Here is a 19,340-nt window from a genome sequence, read left to right on the forward strand (position 1 = left end):
GACCACAACGCTGTTGGCCGTTGTGATAGACTTTTTCCCCCTTTCTTTTTCTTTTTCTAATGGCCCGGCCCACCGGCTCACCGGGGGAAACCCCGGTGTCCCCGCCAGTCCGCCCTTGCTCCTGCCCCGGGCCTGACAACCTCCTCCCTCAACAGGGCCTTTATTGTGGAAGTCATCCGTTCTTCTTCCGGTGCAAGTCGTGTAACTTGACGCGGGTTCTGACCTGACGCGTATGATTTTTTTTGCAGCCTGTCTGTGGAGTGGAAGCCGGTGTGGAGCGGGTCACACACCGCCGTAGAGGAACCGTAGCAGGTGGAGTCTCTCCGTCCGCCTCACCCTGCTGAAAGACAGACACTTCCTTCGTCTTAATGTCGTTCTATTGTGTATATGAGAGAATTATTTGACGAGTCTGACCATGACGTCGGTGTGGAAGCGGCTTCAGCGGGTCGGAAAGAAGGCAGCGAAGTTCCAGTTCGCTGCCTCATTTCAAGAACTGGTGATAGAAAGCACCAAAAAATGGTGAGTACATGTTATAATACTTCTGACTAGCTAACACATTGCATATGTGGTGCGTTTCCTTTTGTTGAGCCATGTTAAAGTGTCCTGTCCGTGTGGTAAAACGCATGATAGCCGTATCGTTTAGGGGGAAGAGAAGTAATGCCAAACTCAATTAAGAACATTTATTAACAATTTTCTTTCCGGCTAAGCCGTGTACGTCACAGAAAATAAATGGAATTTAAGGGATCATTGGTACCCTGTTAAGCTTAAACTCCAATCAACAACCAATATTTTTGTCAGTATGATTTAACTAATTATTGATACGCGTATTATTACGTCATTATTACGAGCTGTTGAGTTGAGGCTTTTGACAATGGTCTTTCGGTGACAACTTTAGCCCTTTTTGCTTGCTTCAAGTGATTCATTCTGGATCAGCGAAGTACGTAACGTTGTATGGTTCTGAATGAAAATGAAAGTCAATCAGTGAACTATATTGTGAGGAGTGTTTTATCAGAAGCCTGATGCAGCAACCAAGCTTCAGAAAAGATGGTGACGCTTCATAGATCATGTTCCATTACTTCCGCCTCTGTTACTTGTTTTAAAAGATTGAGCCCATGTCGTTGAGACATCTAGTATAGAATCGTGTTAACCACAGCAGGTCGGAGTCATGCTAGAAAGCCTAGTGATATTCTCTGAGGGAACAGTTGGTATCAGGTGTGAAAGTGGAAAAAGGATGTAGCATCAACACTATCAGCACCACCAAAGCTGTATCTAGGAGTTAAGAGCAGTGAAGTCATACATTTCAGGGCCACCCCACCCCTTTTTGCATCCATGTCCTTCAAAACAACTATTGCAATCATGATGATGTGATATTTGCTGTGGTCTGTAGTAGGGATGGAATGGTTTATGAAAACCGTCCGAACCCTTCGGTTCAACTGTCTCAGTTCGGTTTGTGTGTGTCCCGTTTGGTTCATAGGCATGGGCAACTTTTTTTCTCATTTACTAACGAGGTGAAGTGTGTACACTCCCAGAGCACCAGGTGGTGGTACTGAGCTGGATGCCAACCAGTGTCAACACTGGCTACTTTTTTTCACGCCAGGTGGGAAAAAAATACATTGGGCGGGTGAATATAATTTGGGCTGCTTTTGTCCACATTTGGTGAGTTTTTGATATTGAGAAAACAGCTCTCGCTCTCTCTCTCTCTCTCTCTCTCTCTCTCTGTCTCTATAAATAAATAAATAAATAATCGACGTGAGTTGTATTGTATTTTTTTTTCAATCGGCATCATTTTATTTGGCAACTTTACCATGATGTCAGTTCAGCAGACAGCAAATGCACTGTAGCCGCACTGAATTTGAATCGGATGGCCTAGCTAAGTTAGCATCATGCCGAAGTGGGGAAAATACAAGAAATCGTGCAGGAAGGAATGGGAGACCGACCCCGAACTAAAAACCTGGATCGCGCCTGTCCCAGGAGATGACTCTAAAGCCCGTTGCAAGTATTATAACACAGAAATAAGAGCTCACCTTAACGATCTGAAGGAACATGGCGCCACAAAAAAACACAAGTCCCGCTGTGTGCCGAGTGTTAAATCTTTTGCTGTACCGATGGGATCTGGTGTAGGACAAGGCACAGTCAAAGATGACCAAAAACGTCGTGAACTGAGGATTGCAACCTACATTGCCTGCCACACTTCCATCAATGCTGTTCAGGACTTGTCAGATATACTCCAGGAGGAGATGGGAGCGTTCAAGATGCACAGGACAAAGTGTACAGCTGTCATCACATCCGTTCTGGCACCACATTTCAGAGAGAAGTTGAAGGAAGATGTTGGTGAGTCTCCATATTCTCTCTACCTGGACAAACAACATATATCCGTTAACAAGCTCCTCTGCATATGTGAGAAGTACCGATCACAGAAACACAACAAGTTTGTCAGTACTTACCTGGGGCTTGTTGATCTTCTCAGAGCTGATGCTCAAGGCATATCAGATGCGATCGTTGCTTTCCTGAGTGAATGTGGCCTGGACATCAAACATCTGGTGGGGATTGCCACAGACGGCGCAAGTGTTATGGTCGGAAAAAATCACTCCGTTTTCACACTGCTCAAACAGAAGCAGTTTGCAGCTTATTCGCTTTGTTTGCCACTCACTGGATATAGTGGCTCATAAAGCAATGCAACTTCTTCCAAGCAATCTGGAATATTTGATCAGAGAAACCTACAACTGGTTCGCACACTCAGGAAAACGCCAGAGTGACTATAACAATGTCTACAAGGCCATCAATGACGGTGGCTGTCCTCTGAAATTCATATCCCCCAGCTCATCCCGTTGGTTAGTGATCTCAGACTGCATGGAGAGAATTTTAGAGCAAGAAGATGCCCTCAAGCTGCACTTCAGTTTGGTTTCAAGTGCCGAACACTGCTATGCAGCCAGGCTTTTGAATGAAATGTACAGTGACAAATCCAACAGTCTGTACATACACTTCCTCCGGCCCGTGTTGATGGAAATCAAAACTGTGAACAAATATTTCCAGCTGGAAACAGGAGATACGCTGGGTGTTTTCAGGGATCTTGACAGGCTGTACATGTCGACAATGAGGAGAGTTGTAAAGCCCAGCGTGCTGCGCATGAACAACCACAGCCGTCTCAGGGAACTTGACCTTAAATCATCCAGCCTCTGCCTCTCACACCAGGGTGCGGACCTGGGCTCCTCATTCCAACAGCAGCTGGAAGCCAGCACATTAGCGCCGGAGCTGAAGGATACAATTTCCGCACGCTGTTTTTTATGTATCTTCTAAAAGAACTGCTGGTGCAGTATCAAATGCGTCTTCCTGCATCAATGGAAATGCCCCGCAAACTGGAGCTTTTTTGTCCGAAGTTGGTGATGTCAACAATAAATAGGCCAGGAGTAAAAGACTTGCCCACTGAGTTTTTCTCTTGTTCGGTGGACACCGTGGAGAGCCAGTGGAGAAACGTTGCATCAGCCGGCTTCTCAAGTAATCTTGCCATTGACGCCTGTTGGCTGGAAGTTGAGGCATTCCAAGATGCTGAAGGATATGAAGGTAGATTTGTGTCTTTATTATTCAATCAAAAAAAAGGTTGCGTCAATCAAAATATATATTTTCAATAAAAAAAACCTTAACTTCAATCAAAAAAAACCTTTTCAATCAAAGAAAAGAAGTGTTTGAATGCAAAAATATAGTTGAGACTCAAAAAAATGCATTTGAACACTGTATTTCTTTGATTGAAAATGTTTTCTTTGATAGAAGTAAAGGTTTTTTTGTTTGAAGCAACTTTTTTGATTGAAGTAATGTTGTTTTGTGTTTGGGCCATATTATGGGTAGGACATTTGTGTCTTTATAATTCAATCAAAAAAGAAGTTGCTTCAAACAAAAAGTATCGTAATTTTCACGGGTCTGACTGTGTGACTGCAGTCTGCCCCACTGTCACTACCAGCAGCTCTTCAGAGCGGTTTCATTATGATTACCGTAGATGTTAGTAGATTTGCGCACTAGAAAACAACGTACAGCTGATTTGACCAAGCAAACGCGAACTACGGCTGGCTTGACCGCAGTAATCCACTGAGCTGTGTGAGAAGATAGACTCAGGCTCTGCATGACCTGTTGCTGCTAAACAGGCAGCGCTGCGGGCAACAGTTGGCCTGTGGACTGTTGTTTGACCACTAATGACGTTACTTATTACAACATAACATAGCACTAGCACATTGCAAGCCTCTGTACTTAAGGGAAATAAACAATTCATTCAGTGTGCAGGGCCATCGGCTAACGTTATCAGCCAGCCTGCCTGACAATATGACGGCGTTAGATATCTAACACCATCACACAAATTAGTCAACGTGAACTAAGTTAGCAAGCTTTATGTTTAATCGAAATATCAAACAGAGTAGGCTAATAACATGACACAATCATTTGAATACACTGCTCCCTGGCTTGCTGGCGACCTGCTTGTCAGAAAGACGTCGTTGGTGTAGACACTTGTCACTCAAACATGGCTGACCAATGGGGAAGCACCCGCCCACTGCGGTATGTTTGTGTCAAAATAATTCAATCAAAAAAAAAAAACGACTTCAAAACTTTTTTCACTTCATTAAAAAAAAAAAAAAAATCACTTCAAATCGAAAAAAATATTTAAAATAAAAAACAACAACACTTCAAATGTTTTTTTGTTTTTTTTAGGGGGGGATCCAATTTTATTTTTGCATTTGAACAGCTTTTTCTTTGATTGAAAATATTTTTTTTGATTGAAGCAACTTTTTTGGGATTTAATAATTAAGACACAAATGTCCTACCCATAATATGGCCCAAACACAAAAAAGATTACTTCAATCAAAGAAAACATTTTCAATACAAAAAAAAGTGTTTAAATGCAATTTTTTGAGTCTCATATATTTTTTTGCATGCAAAAACTGTTGTTCTATGATTGAAAAAGGGTTTTTTTTGATTGAAGTGATTTTTTTTATAGAAAATATTTTTTTGTTTTTGTTTGAAGCAACTTCTTTTTTGATTGAATTATAAAGACACAAATGTCCTACTCATATGGCCCAAACACAAAACAACATTCAATCAAAAAAGTTGCTTCAAACAAAAAACCTTTACTTCTATCAAAGAAAACACTTTCAATCAAAGAAAAACAGTGTTCAAATGTATTTTTTTGAGTCTCAACTATATTTTTGCATTCAAACACTTTTTTTCTTTGATTGAAAAGGGTTTTTTTGATTGAAGTGAAGGTTTTTTTATTGAAAATATATATTTTGATTGAAACAACCTTTTTTTTGATTGAATAATAAAGACACAAATCTACCTTCATAGGAGGAAACCAGTGTTTCAAAGATATAGCACTGGGTGTCATCAGATTGCTCACTCTGCCAATATCAAATGCCCATGTTGAGAAAGCGTTTGGCTGAAAATGTTTTACATTGAAAATTTACATTCAGCAACTCCTCAAATCTCAAAGTAATGAATAGAACAATTTAATTCAATTGAAACACAACAGAACAACATTAACAAAACAGAAACACTCAAACACTTCATTGAAGGGCTGGGCTGTGCGGGGCTGAGCTGGACAGGACAGGTTAGGTAGGGGCTGGGATTTTTTGTGAGTCCGGCAGATCCTACAGAACATTCCTGAATTAAAAACTAAAATAAAATATTTATATATATCTATTTAAAAATTTAGCAATCAACAAGGCCAGCTGACTTGCTATCTTGCAAGGATCATACAAGCTGGCTTCCATAACATAATAATAACAGCTGTTTAAAGTTTTGTTCCGATGAATTCGGCGCTACCCAAGCCAGCCGTTGTAAGTAACACACTTCTGGTCATTTTCACAAAAATAAAACACCCGTTGTCCTTTAATTATAAAAAAAAAACCATAAGGATAGAATTTGCGCTTTTATTTTATAAACAGGAAGCGAACCTCCCCTCGCTATGGCTAACTTGAAACCACCGTAACTCTGTTTTAAATTCCGCTGGTAACATCAGGTTTTAAAGCTTTTTCGTGTTAGAAAGTAGCCGTTTAGTTCCCCGTTGTGCCGCCAGTTTATCCAAATAACGCTTGTTTGCACATTTGCTCCGACGTGGTGGGAGAAGTCCAGACCAGCCGCACCTGTAGCGGAGTGGCGGAGCAGCCCAGCCCGGGTCTGCTGAGGTGATCTGCGGTCAAAACTTCACCGTCATACCGATAGAAGAACACGAGCCGATTAATTTACCTGCAGCTTTTTGGAGATTAAACACGGGCTGGATAGCTTCATTTCGGAAGATAAATGTAGGTCTCATAGATGAAAATAAACATCTGTGGCAGCTACGTTAGCTTATTTGAATGAAAAGTGTAAAATGCAAATAGCATCCTACAGTGTGCAGAGAAACAGACAACAAGCTCGGGTTGGTGCCTAGATTTTCACGTTTTTCAAGGGGGACGGGGGCCCGCGTTGGCTCCAACAGAATGGTAGGGGAAACACTGCACTTAAGCCATAGAGTCCAAGCACGTTGACACCTGCTTCAACAAAAACTCTGTGGACCACGTTCTTCGTTTTGACCGTTTACGGAGACTTTCTTCAGTCAAACAAGCTTATGGTAAGCACAATAAATGTAAAATAACAGTGGTTCAAAGCACGGTCAAAAACTAGTGTGCTCTCAAGGCTCCACAGCTTCAATTAAAAAATCTAACAAGCATAGGCAAGCTTGTTAACTGTGCAGCCAATCAGAGGCCAGGGCTGACTGCAGTAATTGGCAATTCTTATTAAGCATGGTGCAAAGAAACTGTGGAGTCACTTATTCTTAACAAAACAAAATAGACAGTTATTCTATTACAAATGGCACTAACAACGCTGATTCTGCGTAAAGGTAAGATGATTTTTATGTCACCTTATCTTATTTGCACTGTGACCGATTTTGGTAACTGTAGCCCACTTATTCTATGGCATTTGCTCCTTGAAATAAAAAAAAAATTTTCGTGGCAAAAAAAGCAGTGAGAAAAAGAGAAGGGGGAGGGAGAGGCACTCTGTATATGCATAATTTTGTTTTGTATTAAATTGTTTTGCATGTAGTCCTCTTACAGGTCATTTGTGATGTAGGCCTACACGGCTTAAAAGTGCACCTTTTTACATGCAGCTGGCATTATTACTAATCTGGGCCTGGCGCTAGGATGTCAGAGGTTCATTTTGCCATTTGTGTAGCCTATGGTTCATACTGCGCTATTGTTGGTTGCAATTTGCAAAAACCTATTTATCTGTCATTTATGTGTGGTTATTTGATGCAGATGTGAAGCTCTGGATGTGTTTTCTATTGCATGTGTCATGATTTTACGGGTTTATACAGGTGTCTGGCAACTTCGTGGTTTGGGCGTGTTTTTATTGGATTGGGTGGGTTCTAAGATGTGATTGGGCTGGAAACTGTCAATCTGATCTGGCAACACTAGCTGTTTTTAGACAGAGCACCAAGCCGCTAAAAGGACGAGCAAATTGGCGGCTTGGTCCGCGGTTTTAGACAGAGGCCGGCAAATTGGGGGTCTGTTGTGGTCCGCCGATTTTCCGCCTCGGAGGGTACACTTATTTCCGCCTTGCTTGCTATCTAAAAACGAGGCAGAAATGTGCCGGCCTCTGCGTAAGGTGGGCGGAGGTGTCAATGACCTGCACTGTTGTGCGACCCACAGCCGGGGAGTTTTAAAACCACAAAATCACATCACTCTGGCTGAGACACTGCCCACTTTCAAGCAGTTTGTGGACTGTCCCACCAGGGAAAACAAGACACTGGACCTGCTGTATGCCAATGTTAAGGAGGCTTACAGCTCCACTGCCCTTCCTCCTCTTGGAAGATCAGACCACAACCTCATCCACCTGCAACCCCTGTATAAGCCCCAAGTCCAGCGGCTTCCTGTGACCACCAGGACTGTGAGGAGATGGTCATGGGAGACCGATGAAGCTTTGCAGGGCTGCTTTGAACTAACAGACTGGGAGTTGCTCTGTGATTCGCATGGAGAGGACCTTGATGATCTCACGGACTGCATAACGGGGTACATCAACTTCTGTGTACAGTGTTGTTCCTACAGTGACTGTACGCAGTTTCCCCAATAACAAGCCGTGGGTCACCAGAGACATCAAGGTCCTGCTGAATGAAAAGAAGAGGGCCTTCAGAGATGGGGACAGGGAGCAGATGAGGAGGGTTCAGAGGGAGCTTAAGGAGAGGATCCAACAGGGTAAAGACAGCTACAGCAGGAAGCTGGAGCACAAACTCCAGCAGAACAACCTGAAGGATGTGTGGAGCGGCATGAGGAGCATCACTGGCTACAAACCATCTGACAGCCAGACAATAGGAGGTGGTATTGAACGAGCCAACAAGCTGAATCTGTTTTTCAACAGATTTGATCAGAGGACTCCGGACCACCCCTCCCCCAGCTCCACTACAACCATCCACCTCCAAACCTCCAGCCCCGCTGCCCCCCCCCCTCCGTTCCTTCCTGACTATGCCCTACCTGTCCTCCACCCCCCACCATTACCTCTCCCCACCCCCATCAACACACACGGCAGACAGACCTTCACTGCAGAGCAGGTGAGGAAGGAGCTGTACAGACTCCGCCCAGGAAAGGCAGCTGGTCCCGACGATGTCAGCCCGAGGGTCCTCAAAACATGTGCAACCCGGCTGAGTGGAGTCCTGCAGCACATCTTCAACCTGAGCCTGTGTCTAGAGAGGGTCCCTCTGCTGTGGAAAACATCCTGCCTGGTACCAGTTCCTAAAAAGGTGCGTCCCAGCACCCCCAACGACTACAGACCGGTGGCGCTGACGTCTCACCTAATGAAGTCCCTGGAGAGGCTGGTCCTGTCACTTCTTCGGCCTCTGGTCAGCTCATCACTGGACCCTCTTCAGTTTGCTTACCAGCAGAGACTAGGAGTGGAGGATGCCATCACCTTCCTGCTCCACCGTGCCTGCGCCCGCCTGGACAGACCGGGAAGCACTGTGAGAATCATGTTCATGGACTTCTCCAGTGCGTTTAACACCATCCGGCCTGCTCTTCTGGGGAGTAAGCTGACGGCAATGCAAGTGGACCCTCCCCTGGTTTCCTGGATTACAGACTATTTGACGGGTCGACCACAGTATGTCAGACTGCAGGACGGTGTGTCTGACCCAGTGGTCAGCAGTACTGGGGCTCCACAGGGAACTGTTCTTTCCCCCTTTCTGTTCACTCTGTACACCTCATACTTTCAGTTCCGCTCTGATTCCTGCCACCTGCAGAAGTTTGCGAATGACTCTGCAATTGTTGGCTGTGTCAGTGAGGGGAAGGAGGAGGAGTACATCGTGGAATCCTTCGTTGAGTGGTGTGCAACTAACCATCTGCATATTAACTCCACCAAGACTAAGGAGCTGGTGGTGGATTTCCGCAGGAGGAAATCTGCCCCCATACCCATCTCCATCAACGGTGTGACTGTGGATGTTGTCCAGGATTACAAATACCTTGGAGTATACCTGGATAACAAACTGGACTGGGCCAAGAACACTGAGGCTGTTTACAAGAAGGGCCAGAGTCGACTCTATTTCCTGAGGAGGCTTCGGTCATTCAATGTATGTAACATCATAGATAGATAGATAGATAGAATTACTTTAATGATCCCAGACTGGGAAATTATTTTGTTACAGCAGTAGTGGGTCAGCAAATAAAACACTTCGTAGATAACATAAATAGAATCCAATATAAACATAGTGTATATATACAGTGCGCTATAAACAATAAACAATAATAATATATACAACAAAACAAAATATGCAAAATATACTATAACAATAATAATATATACAACAAAACAGTAGAGAGCCCAGAGTTCTCTGTCAGGCAGAGGTGAGAGAGTTATTATATAAAGTGATGGATTGTGGCAGGAAAGATTTGCTGTATCTGTTGCTACGACAGCGAAGCTGAAGCAGCCTTCCGGAGAAGGTGCTCCGCTGTCTGACCAGTGTGAGTTGGAGAGGGTGGAGAGGATTATCCATGATGGATAACAGTTTTTTCAGTGTCCTCCTCTCCACCACAGCCTCCAGAGTGTCCTGTTTGCAGCCAATCACAGAGCCAGCCCTCCTGATCAGTTTGTTGAGTCTGTTGGTGTCGCTGGCTCCAATGCTGCTTCCCCAACAAACCACAGCAAAGAAAAGTACACTGGCCACCACAGACTGATAAAAGATCTCCAACATCTTGCTGCACACATTGAAGGATCTCAGCTTCCTCAGGAAGTAAAGTCTGCTCATCCCCTTTTTGTAAACAGCTTCAGTGTTAGATCTCCAGTGCAGTCTGTGGTTGATGGTAACACCCAAGTACTTGTAATCCTCCACCGCCTCCACATCCCTTCCCAGAATGCACAGAGGTTGGAAAGCCGTCTTCCTCTTCTTCCTGAAATCTATCACCATCTCTCTGGTCTTGCTGGTGTTCAGCCGCAGGTGATTCTGTCCAGTCCACTCCACAAAGTTGTCTACCAGTGCCCTGTAATCCTCCTCCTGTCCCTCACTGATACACCCAACAACAGCCGAGTCGTCAGAAAAGTTTTGCAGGTGACACGACCCAGTGTTGTACTGAAAGTCAGTGGTGTATAAGGTGAACAGGAAAGGAGACAGCACAGTCCCCTGTGGAGCTCCTGTGTCACTAACCACCGCATCAGACAGAACACTGCCCATACGGACAAACTGTGGCCTGCCTGTCAGGTAGTCAGTAGTCCAGGAGATCATTGTGTCGTCGACACCCATCACCCGCAGCTTCTCCCCCAGTAGCAGTGGCTGAATGGTGTTAAAAGCACTAGAGAAATCAAAGAATGTGATTCTCACAGTATGGGCTCGTTGCAGCAGGTAGATGACAGCGTCATCAACTCCCAAGTGGGGCTGGTAAGCAAATTGCAGAGGGTCTAGCAGGGCTCTCACCTGCGGCCTCAGGTTGGCCAAAACCAGTCTCTCCAGCACCTTCATGACGTAAGATGTGAGGGCCACTGGTAAATAGTCATTGAGGTCTGATGGTGTTGACTTCTTTGGAACAGGAACCAGGCAGGAAGTCTTCCAAAGCACCGGTATTCTCTCCTGACCTAGGCTCAGGTTGTAGAGGTGTTGTAGGACAGGAGACAGCTGGCTGGCACATGTCTTCAGGATCCTGGGGCTGATACCGTCAGGGCCTGCAGCCTTCTGCTGGTGGAGTCTCTCCAGCTGTCTCCTAACATGGCCTGCAGTCACAGTCATGCGGGGGAGGCTGCTGGTGGAGGAGGAGGAGGAAGAGGTGGAGGAGGAGGAGGAGGAGGAGAGGTGCTGCACAGGAGAGCTCACATCAGAGGAGTGAGGGAGGAGGGGAGGAAGCATTTGGGGCAGTGAGGGTGTGTGGGGGTCTGGAGGTGTCAGGGAGACGACAGAAGGCTGTGAGCTGAACCTATTGAAGAATCTGTTCAGCTCGTTTGCCCTCTCCAGGCTGCCCGATGACTGTCTGCCGCTCACCTTACACCCAGTGATCTGCTTCATACCAGTCCACACATCCCTCACATTGTTCTGCTGGAGTTTGGCCTCCAGCCTCCTCCTGTAGGCGTCTTTACAGGCCCTCAGCATATCCCTGAGTTCATGCTGCACCCTCCTCAGTTCTTCCCTGTCTCCAGACCTGAACGCCCTCTTCTTCTTGTTAGGAAGAGCTTTCAGGTCATTGGTGATCCACGGCTTATTATTAGGGAAGCAGCGTACAGTCCGGGTTGGCATGGTGGTGTGTTCACAGAACCTGATGTATTCAGTGATGCAGTCGGTCATGCTGTTGAGATCCTCTCCATGTGGCTCAACAAGTGCATCCCAGTCTGTCGACTCAAAGCAGTCCTGTAGTGCGTCAGCAGCCTCCTGAGTCCACCTCCTCACGCTCCTAGTGTGGACAGGCTGCCGCTGAACAAGGGGGATATACTTAGGGGTCAGCAGAACCAGGTTGTGGTCAGATCTTCCAAGAGGGGGGAGGGCTGTGGGACTGTATGCATCCTTAGCATTTGCAAACAACAGATCCAGTGTGTTACAGTCTCTGGTGGGGCAGTCAACATACTGGTGAAATGTTGGGAGGGTTTTGTCCAGTGAGACATGATTAAAATCCCCAGTGATGACAATAAATGCGTTAGGATGCTGCGTCTGTATCTGGGCAACAGCAGAGTGGATGACGTCACAGGCCAGCGCTGCATCAGCTGAAGGAGGAATGTACACACCGATAATGATGGCGGACGTGAATTCCCGGGGCAAATAATAAGGTCTCATCCCCACAGTCAACAGTTCAATGTCCGGGGTACAGAGACGTTTCTTCACGTGAACATGTCCGGGATTACACCACCTCTCACTCACGTACAGTGCAATCCCTCCTCCTTTCTTCTTTCTGCTGCTTGACACGTCCCTGTCCGCCCGAACAGTGCTGAAGCCGGGAATCGCCACGCTGTGGTCCGGGATGTGCGAGTGAAGCCATGTCTCTGTGAAACACAACACACTGCACTCACGATATTCCCTCTGAGCCTTTATCAGCGCGGCGAGCTCGTCCGTCTCCCCAGAGACCTCACGTTTCCCATGACGATCGCCGGTACAGCCGGTCTGTGTCTCCTCCTCTTTACCCTCCACCTCACTCCGGCTCTGCAGCCACGGCGTCTCCTCCGCAGCTCCTTCAGGACCTCAGGCCTGGCTCCGGGTAGCAGTGCAGGTTTACACAGCGCAATCAGCTGGTCGCGTGTGTAAACAATGCACTCAGTGATGCGCTCCTGACCCTCCGTTGCTAGGGTTAGCAAAAACATCACAAAAAAGTGCCGCAAAAGTGCCACAAAAGTTCAAAAAAGGAAAGTGTCCATCCTCTCACGCTCACCGGAGAAGAGTTGTCATAACTCACAACAAAAATCTAAACAGAAATACAAAAAACTACTAAAAAAAACTACGAAAAGCTTGGAAACCCACAGGAGCTGCTGCAACAGGCTGCCACCTAGTACAGCACTGAGGATGTTCTACCAGTCCGTGGTAGCTAGTACCATCTTCTTTGCTGTCGTGAGCTAGGGCAGCAGGCTGAGGGCAGCAGACACCAACAAGATCAGCAGGATCATCAGGAAGGCTGGCTCCGTCCTGGGGGTCCAGCTGGACTCCTTGGTGGAGGTGTCTGAGAGGAGGATGCTGTGTAAACTGCACAGTATCCTGGACAACAACACTCACCCTCTCCACCAGGTGCTAACCGCGAGCAGAAGCACCTTCAGCAACAGACTCATTCCCCCCGGTGTAACACAGAACGCTTGAGAAAGTCTTTTTTTCCTGTGGCCATCAGACTCTACAACTCATCTACCTCCGGTCAATAGTGGGACAGTGGAGACACTGTGCCTTGAACAATGTCACTTTATCGGTTTTTCACCAATTCACTTTATCACTTCATTTGGTTGTAAAAAAAAAAACAATTTTTGCTGCTACAATTTTTCATCACTTTAAACACTGTTACACTTTACCCAATCGCTCCTCATTACTCATTTAGGTTGTACTTATTTTATTTTGATTTTGCACTGCGTATTGTTGTATATTGTATATACCTACGTTTTTACTACAATTTTGTTACATGTTATATTGAGTTGCTGTTTGATTTATGTTAAAGCGAAACTCTCGCCAAAAAGCAACCAAGGCTTTATTTGGGATCGAATATGAGTCAAACCTTCGTGTGAAAGCATAATTACGACGAAAGAGGCACTTTTAAGATTTACCGTAGTTTCGGTTTTGGGAACGTTAATTTTGAACGGGAGTGCATAGGGGAAGACATGCTAGCATCAAAATCGCTATTTTTAGAACACTAAGAAGGCTCGACACAACATGGAACTTTGCTCGTAGCATCACTAGGGTCTCTACTCATGAACAAGAGCATTGAGAACATTGTTTGTGTACACAGAGTTTATTTCACATGAAGGTTTGACTCATATTCAATCCCAAATAAAGCCTTGGTTGCTTTTTGGCGAGAGTTTCGCTTTAAGTTAGCCTCCATTTTATTTTTATCTTACTCTATTTTATTTTATTTATGTTATCTCTACTTTCTCTATTTTCTTCTTCCCACTTTGTATTGTAACTGTTGCACAGCAATTTCCCTCGGGATAAATAAAGCTTCTTGAATCTTGGATCTTGAATCTTGAAACAGGTGATCACAGCAGTCAGTCCTTCATTTCACCCGCGGATATTAAGATAAACAACAAAACAGCTACAGAGACCTCGAGGTCTCTGTAGCTGTTTTGTTGTGTTAGCTTGATGTTGTGTCGGAAAGTTAAGGACGGTTGCTACTTTCAAATTAAAAGCCCCCCGCTAAGAACCCAGTTCTAAACTCCAATGGGGTGCAATGTAAAGCTCTTATTTTGAAGACAAATTCTATGTCACCGTTCACAGCCCAACTTCGAGCTTCACGTCACGTCACATGCTTACGCCTACCTCAGAGGCGGCTTTTGGAAAAGGAGGAATATCACGCCTCCATTTTAGAAAGACAGACCGGCACATTGCCGCCCTTACCTTGGAGCAAATGTGCCGCCTTTTCTATCTAAAAAGGGCTACTGATGCCAACCACCAGTAAACAAGAAGAAGCGAAGCGGTGTAGCAGATAGTAAACAGAGTATCTTTGGGTCAGTTGTGGAGCCGTTTGTGGGCATGGCGAATGGAAACGAGTTGGAGCTAGAAGATGTGCCAGCAGCACTGTATGGGTCCTACGATGATGGCGATAAGAAAGTTGTTGACAACAATGCGACAGTGTGCAAGCATTGTGCAGCACATATTGTTTATGCTAACGCAAACAAACTACATACTCTTGGACACTGTTCGCATGTCTGCAAATATTTCCAGACTTTTTACTGTGACAACCATGCTTCCTCGTAATATTATTAACATCAAGCTCGCTTCAAACGCCATTGCATAGCGGACCGAAGTGGAGCTAACTAGGTAGCCAATTTCCAGCTGACTTCACCATATTCATAGGCAGAGATTGAATTGGGCCGGAGCCCTCTGGAGCTGAGCTCCGCCTCCTCACCTCTTCAGTACAGCCAGCAGGAGCTGAGCTCCCTCTGCTTCAGTGTTTCATTGTAATCATGGGTGTAACTACCATTATATGACTTTTTAAAATCATTACTTTGAAACCCCATCAATACATCAGCCTGTTCACTCAGCGCTGTTTTCAGAGCGCTGTGTCAGAGCTTCATTACTCAATCCGTTCCGCTCATTTATTGATATAAAACCTGAACCAATGAAACTCCAATCCATGTTTTCACTGCTACCGGCATCTTCTCGCATACCGCGCAAGTGCACGCACGCACGCACACACACACGGTGCTGCTGACGCACAGGAGGTGGGTGAAGTAACTGTCACAGCAAAATGTTAACTTTGTTAATTTACTGAAACTAAATCTCTGTATTTTTCACCTTTTGGGTTATGACCCGGAGGTCGGCATACCATATAGGATGTAGGAAGAGACAGGACGGGGCAGAAACATGAACTGAATCCAATTTGGAAAGTTATAAATTAAATTGTCTGCTGATGTGGTTTGATGTTTTGACATGCAGATGTATGTGTGAGATGTAAATAACTATATGAATTGATGGTGAGGTGTAAACAATGCAAATAATTGATGTGTATTGATGAGATGGAAATAAATGTTGCTAATATTGATTATGTATATTGTGAATACGTTTTACAAATTACAGTGTAGATTGATGGTGAAATGTAGGCTTAATAAATTACCAATATGTGAATGTGAGATATAATCAAGAAGGCCATAAGTTGATGAAATATGTATTACGCTGATGGTGTCAACCACTGTCTCTTCTGTTGTTCTGTAGCTGGGACAGAATATAGGCATTTATGTTGATATGCCCCCCCCTCGGATATCTCCTATCACCGCGCAGAGGAGGCCTGCCCATGAAAATGACTCCTTTCGTTACGTAACGAGACCATGCAGGAATCATTTACTTTTCTCATTCTGGGAGTTGGCAGGCTCATGGAGGACCAGTTTATATATGTAAAGACCAGAGAAAACGTGTTTTTCATAATATGGGACCTTTAAAACACTCGAGCCATGATATAAAATCCCCTCCATCAAACACTTAAGCAACACGGTAATTCCTGCATTTTATGAAGAGACCCGACGAGGAATTGTTAGAGTTGTCAGACATAGCCGATGTAGCGCTTACTAGTGATGGATGGACCTCCAGGACTACTGAAAGTTTCTTGACTGTGACTGCCCTTTACATTACCTCAGAATGGGAGATGAAAAGCTTGTTTTACAGACGCGCCCCCTTTATGAGAGCTATACAAGCGAGCATCTCTATTAGCAATGTCTCCTCTCTTGCAGTGCCAGAATCTTAGCTACTTTTAACCTAAGACTGTCACAATGATGTATCAAATGTCAGACTGCCTCATTCTTTCAGTTTTAACCTGACTATACAAGACATAATTGATTTTCCTAATGATCAATGTATACCGAACCAAACCAAAAACCGTGACCACAAAACCGTGATATGAATCGAACCGTGGATTTTGTGAACCGTTTCGCCCCTAGTCTGTACCACACAAACATATTTTATTACATCTGGAGAACAAGAACGTTGCACTGGCATATTTTGAAATTGGTCATTTTTTGATCTTTGTAAAGCCCCAGTTTCCCAGAGTGAATTTATTTCTGGATCTCCTCTTTTCATATATGAATGTAGATATACATTCAAATATATGTAATAGAAAGCTTGAGTCAGTTAAGTTTGGCTTGACACATTTTTTAAATTTTTATTTTTCAAGACATAAAATTAGTTAAACCTTAAAATATGTTCTGTTATGTTTAATAACAACATTTGAGGGAAAATTGAAAACGAATTATGTTTATATATATGTTCTGTGTGTAGGAATATTTGCCAATAAATCGCTAGCAGAATTGTTTTACGTCTTTACATTGGTATCAGCACCCTAAAAGTAAATTAAAAAATCCAGTATCAGACTGTCTCTTGTGTTGTCCATTTTAATAAAAAATTGGTTGGTCATATTTAGTCTGACTGTCAAACTTTGGAGGACAAACACTTAATCAGTGTCACTTTCAGCATGCTCACAGTCTGATAAAATTTTGATTTGATTTGATTTGATTTATTTGTCCCGTAGGGAGATTTGTCTTCACTGACAGTACATTACACATCTTTGACGACAACGGACACTACAACTTATATGACAGCACAATAGATGACAGACAGATCAGTGGGGCCTGCTGTTCAAGGCAGCTATGGCTGCAGGGATCAGGCTTTTCCCCAGCCGAGCCCTCCTGTACTTAGTGGATCTGTACCTGCGCCCTGAGGGTAGAGGGATGATATATTGGTTCAGTGGGTGAGTGATGTCTTGTGCTATGGTGTTTGCAAGGCGAGTGATGGACTTGTTATTTAGTTCTGTGAGGTTGGGTGTGGGGAGACCGATGATTTTAGCAGCTGTGTTTGTGATGCGTGTGAGTTTGGCCCGGTTGGTGACAGAAAGCATATTAAAGAAACATGTGGAACAGTACAGAAGGATGGGTTGAATGATGCCTTGATAGAGTAGCAACAGGAGGTGGGGTGCAACGTATAGTCCTTTGAGTTTACGGATGGCTGACAGTCTTTGTTGGCTTCTTTTTTGAATGTCCTTGGTGTGCTGATCAAAGGTGAGTTTATTGTCCAGAGTTATTCCCAGATATTTGAAAGTGTCCACTGTCTCAGCTGTTTGGGTATTTATGATGGTGGGGTTCTGGGGTGAGCTGAACAGTAATTCCTTTGTTTTATTGACATTGATTTGGAGATGATTGTCTGCGCACCACTTGGTGAAATGAGTGACTGTATTGTGATAGTCCAGAGTGGATTGGTTGTCTGAGAGAAGTGCCAGAATGGCTGTGTTGTCTGAATATTTGAGATATGATGTGGTGGGAGAGATGCTAAGGCAGTCGTTGGTGTAGAGAGTGTACAGGAAAGGGCTCTACACACATCCCTGTGGGACCCTGGTGTTGATGGTTAGCACAGGGGATGTGGTTGAGCCCACCCTCACTGCTTGCAATCTGTCGGTGAGGAAGTTGTGAATCAGATGGGTCAGATGAGGGGGGATGCTGAAGTGGTGTAACTAATGGATCAGCAGGTGTTTCTGTAGGGAGTCAAAGGCGGAGCTGAAGTCCACAAAGAGGATCCTGGTGAAGTTGCCTGGGGAATCCAGGTGCTGGAGGAGAAGGTGCAGCAGACAGGCCACAACATCCTCTGTGCCCCTCTTTGCCTTGTAGGCAAATTGGAGGGGGTCTAGGTGTGGGGATACTGATGGAAAGCTTCAGAGTTTGGAGTTTCTCCACCCCCATTTCTAAATGGAGTGCAGATCAGAAACACAATCATTTAACAATCATACGCTGCTAGCGTTTAAGCTGTTGGTCTGACTGCGTCAGTCTTGGCACTGTAAAGTTATTTAATTCTGTTGTCATTACTCATGGTGCAGTCAGCATGTGTTTCCAGTCCTCAAGCCCTGGCTTGTAAAGTGGCCTACCTTCCTGTCACTCTACTTTTTATCAAAGTATCATACACCAACCAGTATCAACATGTCCCATCCCCCAGTGGATCCTTTCATTGAGGGTGTGTAACCACTCTCTGTGAGGATTGATGCAATCTGCTTGTTGCTCTACTACAGTTGTGCACCGCCCTGAGACACACAACACACACATAACATGTGTAGTGAAGAGAGAGGAGACTAATAGAACAATGTTACATGTTTTATACGGGCCGGAGAGATACATGGTAAATGAAATGTTAGCAATGGGAAAAAAATAACAACATTGTGACATTATGAAATTGTAAATAAATTATGTGATAGTAAGTAGTGTTGTCACAATACCAAAATTACGACTTAGGTATGATACCCGCCTAAAATATCTCGATACCGATACTGATACTGAAACGATACCACGGTGGAAAACTAGAACATCATCAAAAGCAATGGTATAAAATATTAGATGACAGAATGTGGAACTTAAAATTATTTATTTGTTTTTATTAATTAAAACACTTCAAAAGTCAAAATGAAAATATGTATTTTGTAAAAGCTGCTCAGCTTTATAGCTTCTGTATCCAAGAAGACAAGTGTCTTCTTGTTTGTTCATTTGTCTTGTTTGCTCTCAGAGATTATTAAATAACCTGATTTTCCATTTAAAGCTCAGTGCTTGTAGTAGAAAAAAATTAAGACCACATTAACTACAATTTTATTCAGCATAAAAATGATGAACAATGCAGATTATTATATAACCTGAATCAGGTTATTTAATAACTCCCAGAACTCCCATTCCCTGCGCTGTCTTACTTTCACTTTTAAAAATTGCGTCCGTCC

At 44.3% G+C, this 19,340-nt stretch overlaps 1 protein-coding gene across 12 annotated transcripts in view; it reads left to right on the forward strand.

Moving 5' to 3' along the window:
• The first annotated feature begins 207 nt into the window (after positions 1 to 207).
• The window catches only part of ehbp1l1a (EH domain binding protein 1-like 1a), a 159,856-nt gene continuing 140,723 nt past the window's right edge, over positions 208 to 19,340 (forward strand). For 5 of the 12 annotated variants that reach the window (XM_030429794.1, XM_030429799.1, XM_030429804.1 and 2 more), the window contains exon 1: positions 210 to 519. In XM_030429794.1, the coding sequence (XP_030285654.1) occupies positions 416 to 519 (104 nt within the window). In that variant the 5' untranslated portion in view covers positions 210 to 415. Of the gene's footprint in view, positions 520 to 19,340 lie in introns of all 12 variants that reach the window. The other 7 variants (XM_030429800.1, XM_030429802.1, XM_030429803.1 and 4 more) reach the window with 2 other exon arrangements.

The sequence above is a fragment of the Sparus aurata genome, chromosome 10, assembly GCF_900880675.1.
Source record: "Sparus aurata chromosome 10, fSpaAur1.1, whole genome shotgun sequence".
In the NCBI taxonomy this organism is placed as follows: Eukaryota; Metazoa; Chordata; class Actinopteri; order Spariformes; family Sparidae; genus Sparus; species Sparus aurata.